Source organism: Phyllopteryx taeniolatus, chromosome 14 (assembly GCF_024500385.1).
Source record: "Phyllopteryx taeniolatus isolate TA_2022b chromosome 14, UOR_Ptae_1.2, whole genome shotgun sequence".
In the NCBI taxonomy this organism is placed as follows: Eukaryota; Metazoa; Chordata; class Actinopteri; order Syngnathiformes; family Syngnathidae; genus Phyllopteryx; species Phyllopteryx taeniolatus.
Window position 1 is genome coordinate 21667833 of NC_084515.1, and position 9426 is coordinate 21677258.

General features: G+C 41.3%; 1 protein-coding gene across 2 annotated transcripts; it reads right to left on the bottom strand.

Annotated features, from left to right (window-relative positions):
• Positions 1–2731: 2731 nt before the first annotated feature.
• Positions 2732–9115, bottom strand: lhx8a (LIM homeobox 8a). Of its 2 annotated transcripts, none has more exons than XM_061798497.1 (9): positions 8834–9115; positions 8354–8497; positions 7090–7211; positions 5813–6033; positions 5294–5397; positions 5046–5141; positions 4748–4925; positions 3449–3547; positions 2732–3371 (listed from the first exon to the last, which is right to left on the bottom strand). In XM_061798497.1, exons 1-8 carry the CDS (start codon positions 8897–8899, stop codon positions 3471–3473), a joined length of 1008 nt encoding a protein of 335 aa, XP_061654481.1. In that variant the 5' UTR covers positions 8900–9115; the 3' UTR covers positions 2732–3371; positions 3449–3470. The 2 variants fall into 2 exon arrangements, with proteins under 2 accessions (XP_061654481.1, XP_061654482.1); XM_061798498.1 differs by having other exon boundaries at positions 3444–3547.
• Positions 9116–9426: the final 311 nt, after the last annotated feature.

A 9426-nucleotide genomic window follows, 5' to 3' on the forward strand; every position in this document is an offset into this window, starting at 1 on the left:
AGGCGCTTTCAAAATAAAGGCGCGTAAATATTGACGCACTTGTGAAGGCTAAAAGATGCCGAGGTTCAGGAGCAAAATAATTTTCAAGGCTGTGCCACCTTTGCACTGTGAAGAATACAGTTCTGTGAAAATGAGTACCTCCTGTAGAAATATATTCAAAGAGACTGAATATTGCAAAGTATCAGTCAGCGGCTTCAGTTCAAAAGAGGTTGGTTTAGTGGAACCCTTTTATGTTGGTTTTTTTTTGTGCGTGTTTTTATGTACAGTATACATTCACAAGGCATGGGGACAACTACAAGTTACCACTTTCATTTGTATGGCGTGATGAAACACTTGAGGTTGTCAAGATTTCCAGATGGATGTGGAAATTCATGTAGTGAACATAAAATTAGATCATAAGTTGTTTTATCAAAGGTACATACAGCACGCAGACCCAGTGATCTGTACGTTGCACACAAATTAAAATGAAGAAAAAAAATAATAATATTATTGAAATTACACTCATTTTTGTAAATTAATTTCAGATTGCTCAAATTATTTGAAACAAGACTGGCGACAGTAATCAATAAATGTGAATATTTTCCAAGTGTGCTTGTATTTTATTTGCACCCCAAAAATGAGAAACATTTGGAATAGTCATTATTTATTAGCTTAATAGACCACACAAAAATACACTCGGCAGGTTCACTGGAGATCAAATTGGGGTGAATGTGGCCCCGGAACTACAACTGAGTTTGAAACCCCAGGTCTCGACCATGTAGCGCACAGTGCAACCTTCTTAAAAATGTAATAAGCCCATAACATAATTTAAAATTATGTAAGTGCTCAGTAATTAGGGCTCATTAAGGGCTGTTATTTCGTTATAAACACTCAACCCCTTTTTGTTTTTTGGTCATTTGTTAAGTGTCCTTGGCAGTCATGAAAGGCACTATAGCAATCTAATTTATTATTATTATGATTAGTATTATTATCCATCCATCCATTTTCCATCCCGCTTCTCCTCACGCGGGTCACGGGCGTGGCGGTGCCTATCCCAGCTGACTCTCGGCAAGAGGCGGGGTACACCCTGAACCGGTCGCCAGCCAATCGCAGGGGCACATATAGACAAACAACCATTCACACTCACGTTCACTCCTACGGGCAATTTAGAGTCTTCAATGAACCTACCACGCATGTTTTGGGGATGTTGGAAGAAACCGGAGTACCCGGAGAAAAGCCACGCAGGCACGGGGAGAACATGCAAACTCCACACAGGCGAGGCCCCATTTGAACCCGGGTCCTCAGAACTGTGAGGCAGTCGGGCACTGTGCCGCCATTATTAATTATGATTATTATGGGCTTCTACAGGGCTGTTGTTTCAAAATGAGCCACTGCTCACCCACACCCTCTTGGACTGCTGGGCCAATGAGAGCTACTTCTAGTCCAGGGTGCAAAGAAAAAAATTGAGTGCCCATTTAAAGATGGATTGTATTTTCACACTTGGACGCAGCACTTCATAACCAAGGTGCCGAATTACACCTGTAGCGGACACTTAAGCGAACACAAACACCCTCCTTTGACAACTTCGCCAATATGTGCTGGTCATCAGAAGTCAAAACGGTTTTGATGAGAAGAGAATTTCCTCGACACTCCAACCCCCTCCGCTCCCCTTCACGACTAATATATATTACAATCAGGAAAATGCTTCCTTAGCACCACACCCATCCTACGCAGACCGTTGACAATTGCTTTTTTGGCATCACCAGCGTCGCGTGGCCCGGGCAGCAACGCACCTCGTTTGTTCCAGATGCGTGGCATAGATACAAAAAGCTGAATCCCCTTGCTGTGTTTTTGTGAGGAATGACTAGACTGCAATTGCTAGAGCTTCTTGCCAGAGTGTAATAGAAGAGCATGTCTGTTACGTGGGCCTACTGAAGTGAAAGGCCACGGAAAGCTTTGTAAACGAGGATTTTTAAAACAGTTTTGACGAGTAACCAGTGCAGTGATTTGACAAGCGTGATACGTTGCGATTTGTCTGTGCCAGTAAGAACATGTGCAACTGGTCTGTAAAACCTTGATTTAGGGTGCTCTGCTTTGAGTGGATTCATTTCTGTAAATCTCAGATTGACAGGAAACCCCTTAATTTGGAATTATTTTGAAGATACAATCATCTTTTAAATGTAGGATGAGTCGCCCAGATTCCCTGCTTCAGATTTGGTTGTGCAAGTTTACACACAAGTTGTGCACATCAAGTAAGTTAGGTCACATCCCATTCCTGTGAGTATTATGGCATTAAACTAGAACAGACTGAAATTGACATTTTCTGATGTACCGTATAGTGGCATCAGCTCTTTTCCAGGACGTGGTCTGCTGGGCCAACAGTCTCGACTGCAGACAAAAAGGAGGAATAAACTAATAAGGAGCAGTGCCTAGTCTCCAAGTTTGCTCTTTCAGCTTCTGCCAGTGGAGCACCTAATTATGTTCACTTGCTTTAGCATCCTGTGCGGTACATAAAGCTACAAGAACATACATTACAGTTAGAATTATAGGATTACCTTGCCAAGGTACATACAGTAAATGCAGATTTTGTATAAAGTTGGCTAAAACACCAAGACATAAGACTACTAAGAAGCCAACTGGGTACACTTTGGTAAGTACCCCAAGTGGTAAAAGTAATGTATTGTGTATAAAGAAATGTCATGTGATATCAGTAAGTAGCTGTGAGAGAGTCAAAGACGCATTGCAAACAAAATACAGTACATGGCCATCGACTTTAATCCCCAGGATCAGCATCCATTTCATGTGTCCTACAAAAGTGCAATTAATTCCTGTATTCATATTAAACAAATGACCATGTATTTTTGCTGTTTTACATTGTTTGTGATAAGGCATCCTAGTGAAAATATATAAATGTGAATACATGAACTGCACATAGCAATCAGTCAATTTTAGTTTGCTAAACAAATGTACATTTGTCTCACCAGTCAACAAAATTAAGTACAGTTCCAGTATTAATTTGCAGTTAAACCAGTGGCTCTGAATTTTGTAGTCTTGGACAACAGACATCTTACATCCTATAAATATGTGGAGACTTAAATGTCACAATCTTAAATTAAACAAACTATCCATTTGAATTCTCAGTGACTTATTTCATCATACTTTCCAAATAAATTAAATACAAGTACATACTTTTTTTAACAAAATTCCACAAAGCAAACATGACATTTTTTAACTTCCCTGTGTGCCCGAAGGATTATTCAGTGCATGGGAACACATTAGGAAGCATGAGCTTTACAGTAACAATTGCTAATGTTGGCGAGTGGTGACCCTGCGATGGTCCAGTGTGTTCCCAGCCTCTCGCTCAAAGTCAGCTTGCACAAGCTCCAGCTGACCTGCCACCAAAATAAGGATACGCGGTGTTAAAAAAAAAAAATTAATTGATGAACCGCCGGCAAGTGGTGAACCTCGCCTCTCCAGTAGTGGGCAGCATCTTAAGCTTGGCTGGCTGGCAGTTGTGTCAGTGGATGGGAGATAAGAGGCTGAAGTAGAAGTGGGTCTGGAGTTTGTACTGGAAATGTAAAGTATAGATACCTTATTAGTCAACAATTTGCAACAATTTTCTTCATAATTGGTTAAAGGTCCCATATTTTGTTTATTTAGACCTACACAGAGAGACTAACGTGGACTTAGTTTTAAAAAATAAAAAAACAGTTTTGTCATACGAGTGTCCAGAAAAGGCACCTCTAAAAGCTACTTCTGTTTGACCCAGTTTTGTATCAGCTTGTCCATACTTGGCTAAGAACGCCCCCTTCCATCTGATTGGTTGCCTCCGTGCAGAAGACCCACTTGTGAGAGCACACGCGTTTTGTTATATTGACAGGACTTGCTCGGGAATATTACATCCCAAATACTAGAAAAAGTTGGTTTGGCAAAATACGGGCCCTTTAAAAATGCAAGTATTAAAGAAATGACCTTCAATTTAGTTAAGAAGCTCTGACACTGCTTCAAAAGGTGCAAGCTATACAGTTAATGTTTTGAACATGTTTCCGTTGGGAAATTTTAATTGAGACGGTGGGTACGGAAAGTATTCAGACCCCCTTAAATGTTTCACTCATATTGCAGCCATTTGCTAAAATCATGTTTTTTTTTAGAAAAAGCTTTCATGTGTCTTGCACTGAGGAGAGGCTTCCGTCGTGCCACTCTGCCATAAAGCCCCGACTGGTGGAGGGTTGCAGTGATGGTTGACTTTCTAGAACTTTCTCCCATCTCCCGACTGCATCTGTGGAGCTCAGCCACAGTGATCTTTGGGTTCTGTGCCTTGCCACAATTCTGTCTCTGAGCTCTTCAAGCAGTTCCCTTGACCTCATGATTCTCAATTGCTCTGACATGCAGTGTGAGCTGTAAGGTCTTCTATAGACAGGGGTGTGGCTTTCCTAATCAAGTCAAATCAGCCTAATTAAACACAGCTGGACTCCAACGAAGGTGTAGAACCATCTCAAGGATGATAAGAAATGGACAACGCCCGAGTTAAATATATGAGTGTTACAGCCAAGGGTCTGAATACTGTGTGATATTTCAGTTTTTCTTTTTTAATCTGTAAAATTTTCAACAATTCTGTTTTTTCCCCGTCAATATGGGGTGCTGTGTGTACATTAATGAGGGGGGGAAATGAACTGATTTTAGCAAATGGCTGCAATATAACAAAAATTTAAGGGGGTCTGAATGCTTTCCGTACCCACTGTATGTGCAAAAAAGGAGGGTTTCTTACCATCCATATAGGTCAATGTGGTGAGAAGAGGGACATCTGAATTAAGGTAGGTTATGTATTGCAAATCATCCGTCAGAGGCGGTGACAGTTGACCAGTAGGAAGTGACGTCATTGTATTGGAGGCAGAATTTGTGGTGATGTGTTTCTTTTGACGGGCTCTGCAGTTCTGAAACCAGACCTGAAACCAAAGAAATTGCCAGGGAATGAAGGAAACCTGGGAAAAAAAAATATCTGATGCCATGCAACATTCAATCTGTGTTGAAATTACAGTACTACAGGAAATGAAGTTTTGGCCCACCTGAATAACCCTGCGGGTTAGACCAGTCCTCTCTGATAGTTTCTGGAGAGTCTGAGCATCTGGGTTGTTCTCCTGAGCAAACTGAGTTTGCATTACCTGAATATAGAGTGGAGGGCATGGCGCTCATGTAACCAGTGCTCTGAATAACCATGTCGCGCCCAAACCCACATCTTCAGCGAATGTAAAACAAAACATGACTCGAGACGAGAGCCAAAATAAGTTTAGTGGAGGGCTTGCATATGCAGTACCTGTAACTGGTCAACAGTAAAACTGGTCCTGGCCCTCTTAGCAGGTCTGGACATGGTGCTGCAGCCATCTTTTTCTTCCTGGTCTTCATTTATTTTCGATTGCTCTTTATAGACAACACACCATATGTTATGGTTTAGCATTTTAAGTAGGGCTGTCAAAGTTAACGTGTTAACTCATGATTAATCAAAAAAATTATCGTATGGATTATTTATCAACTCAATCAATTTATTTTGACCACACATGGACCTTTACCTTATTTCGGCCAGTTAAGAGCTCCATAGTTATTCTCTATCACAGAATTAGTCTCAATTTCATTAATTTATAAAAAAAAATAAAAAATAAAAAAACCTTGGTTTTGTAATACTCTCCAGTGTAGTTTTTGGATGCTTATAGTCGAATCCCCATTTTACTTCAGGTGTTGCAATCTTAACTAGATCGAAGTAGATCCTGTACATCTACAGATGCGACACCGAATGACATTCACATTCGATCGTTTTGTGTTGCAGTCATACGCTCACCATTTTCTTTGGAGCGTTGGATATTCTCCATTATAATATCATAGTGGGGCCGGCAGAAGACTCTGTTCTCCAATAGTCCACACTCCTCCCCGGTGGACAGCTGACGCTTACAGGTGGCACAGCAGAAACAAGCTAGGTGGAAGGTGCTGCCTCTTGCCTGCCGCACCCAGTCACTGGAATAGATATTACGGCCACAACGAGCACAGCGCGTTCCATACTTCCTGATGAAGAATACAAAAACAAGTGGAATAAGGACTGTATCGCAAGGCATTCACTAGAAGTCCCATGCCTCACTTAAACCTGGTCCAAACAGATTTTCAAATATTCAAATGTTTTATCTGGTACAGACCCAAAGATACAAAATCTGGCATTCAACAGTTTTGGCCGTCATGCGTGCGGTTTGCTCCGAGATTCCCCACGACGTACTTCAGTTGTGCACAGACTGCAAATAACTTCCGTGTTGTTTGTCCGAGACGCCGCAAAATAGTCCCACGCCTATAGCGTATTTTTTCAAGATTGAAAATAACTTTATTGGCCGTCAGATAATTACAGTACTGAGCCACAAGACACGTGACAAGGTTTTAAATAAACTAGCTTTTGGATTTATACGCAACAGCGACGCGGAGTTAAATGTCTTGTGCAGAGCCGATCGGCGAATTATGACATGAAAGTCGATCAGCCGATCAGCATAAAATGCTAATTATCGGCCGATACCGATCAGATCGGTGTAAAGTCTAGAGGAAACCAGAGTACCCGGTGAAAACCCACACATGCACAGGGAGAACATGCAAACTCCACAAAAGCGAGGCCAGATTTGTACCCGGTTCCTCAGAACTGTGAGGCAGATGTGCTAACCAGTTTCCACCGTGCCGCCTCGAGTACACATTTCAATACATGACTATTCATTTTCTAACCGTTTTGTTCTCTTAAATTTATTTGCATCATCTAGGGCAGGGGTGTCAAACTCAAATTCACAGGTGGTCCAAAATTACAAATTGGGACAACGTCGCAGGCCAAACTTAATATTGAATGAAAAAAATCACTGCGATGTGCATGTTTCCCTTCTCTGCAGAAATGTAGCGTGAAAGTTTATCATGACAACAAACTTAAATTTTGCTTAAACACTGAATCTGGAATAAACAAACTAATATTATAAACACGAGAAATCAAATTTCCTTCAAGATAATTGTGTCATAAATGCATTTCTTTTTCTACAGTATACACCCACATGACATTTTGAGATATAAACCCCCACAATACTGTTAGTGTAGACTTACCTGAAGTAGTCCAGTTTGCAGAAAACTTGTCTCTCTTTTACATAGCAGCTGACATGTCTCCCTAGTGATGTCTTGCACACGCAGCATGACAGGCAGCGCACATGCCAGCACAAATTGTTCACCTTAACGAATAAGTTCAATGTTTAATTTTTCCCAACAACCCTAATAGAGAAAGACTGTACTGTCATTGCATATTAGAGACCTATGGTAGCATGTCTGTTTGACACCAAGTTCAGACCAAATTATGATGCAACTGCGTGTTCTTTGTGTGCAGAAAGCCATTTTTAAATAGCAAATTAAGTGATTACTATAGCTTTAAAGACCATGGCAAACGCCCAGGTGTATACATGCACCCATACTTTCTAGCCCATGTTTGAGGGTGCTGAAGCACCCCTAAAATGAATCCCAGTTGCACGTAAAATGTAGTTTGGAGGTATACGTAGGCACGTTGCTTAGCTGGCGGGTTGCTTCAGCGCTCACTTCACTTCCTTGTTACAGTATATAAGCACCTGATTGGCCACCTAACCCATGTGACATCACAAGAAATACCACAATTTCACATTGACCTCAAAATTCTGGAAAGCCCTTCTACCCATGTATAACGCATTTTTACAATGCATGATTGTGCTTCTACGCATATGATCAAAACAAAGTAGTTTTTCAAAGAATTACTCTGAAGTTAAGCACTATTTGAACATGTAATACTTTTGATTTACTTTCTCTTATTTTGAAATTCACAGCCTTTTATTTAGTGAATCAGAAGACATTTGTGCTCATGTTTTCTTACCCAGGCAGAATATCTAAGATGGGTACAATTCTTTAAAGAAAACAAGGGCTAGGCGAAACAATTTTAATTTAAATGGGATTCCAATTAAACTGTCAACTTATGAGCACAACTGTACATACAGGATAAGCAGTCATACGTACCCCTGTCATATTGGAATGAAAGTGTAGGCTACACCTTTTTCATAACCTCTAGGTGGCGATGGTATATTAGAATGAAAGTGTACACCTCTCTCATAACCTCTAGGTGGCGGTGACATTGGAATGAAAGTGTACAGCTTTTTCAGCGGATCGGTGCGGCGTCTGCAGTGATGCGGACATTCTAATCCATTCCCACTTTTGCTGTGGCAATTAACCTTGGATTAGTCGTAGACTTTACCAGAAATTTCAGAAATGTGGGCATGACGTTGTGTTGAAATGTACAAAACAGTGAAAAATTGGCACCTATCTCAAGCCTAACCACTGTATTATGACGCCATACCTTGAGGAGATATCTGTCCACTATCTCCTGGCAGCAAGAGGAGCAGATGATTTTTCCCTGCTGAGAGGTCACAGTGAGGTTGGAGGAGGACATGGAGCAGGGAGAATAAGAGTCCTCAAAAATGTCCTCCGAGCCAGAGGAACCCTGTCAGAACACGCAGACGGACATGGAACTGCTTACAAATATTAGCAGCACTTGTGGGGACAAAAAACAATAAAAAAAAAAAAATAAAAAAAAAATTAAAAAAAAAGTTGACATTTCAAGTTTTGCGTTGAAGTCATTTGGAATGGAAAAAAAAGGCAATTAAATAGCTGCTTTGCTAGCACAAGCAACCACGTTGATTGAGTCCCCGGCGGCACTTTGATGTGCGCGCCGCCGCGTTGACTCTCGGTCATTTGAAAGCCTTTTGAGCGCATAAATCGAGCTTTTGGGGGGGCGCAACGCAAAACGCGGCTTATTGTGAATCATGAGCGAACTTACCGTGTCCGCGAAATCATTGCCAGGTTGGACAAAAATGTCCGTGGGTTCCAGTTGTTTCTCCGACATGCCCCCCGCCTCAATAGTGAGCGACGCAGGAAGCGAGCTTCATATTCCCATGGCGAAAATAATAAAAAGTGAAAAAGTCAACCCTCAACATGATTCTCCTCTCCGTTCGACGCGTGTGCCGCGTACTTTCTGGTCCGGTCGCTCAGCGTCAACGCCGACGCGCGCGCAGCTGGACGCGCTTGGCTGTGATTGACGTCACACGTGCGCTTAATTGATTGAATGGCCGCATATTCATTTCGCGCATAATCCACTAAGGCTTCGTTTTAATAAACGATGTCGATCGAACTTTTATGGCCGCTATCATAATCGCTTGAAATTTTCATTTAAAAAAAATTAAGTTAAAAAAAAAAAACATCTGTAATTAAATAGCGTTTATTTATGACCGAAGACGTACGCATTTGTTTTCACAACGCGCAGAATGGAGTTGGTTTGTTTATTGGCCATGAGTTAAACATGTAAAGCAGGGACGATTCGCATTTCCTCACCTAATACTCAATTCAATTAAACATTAAAATCTCACACAGTTG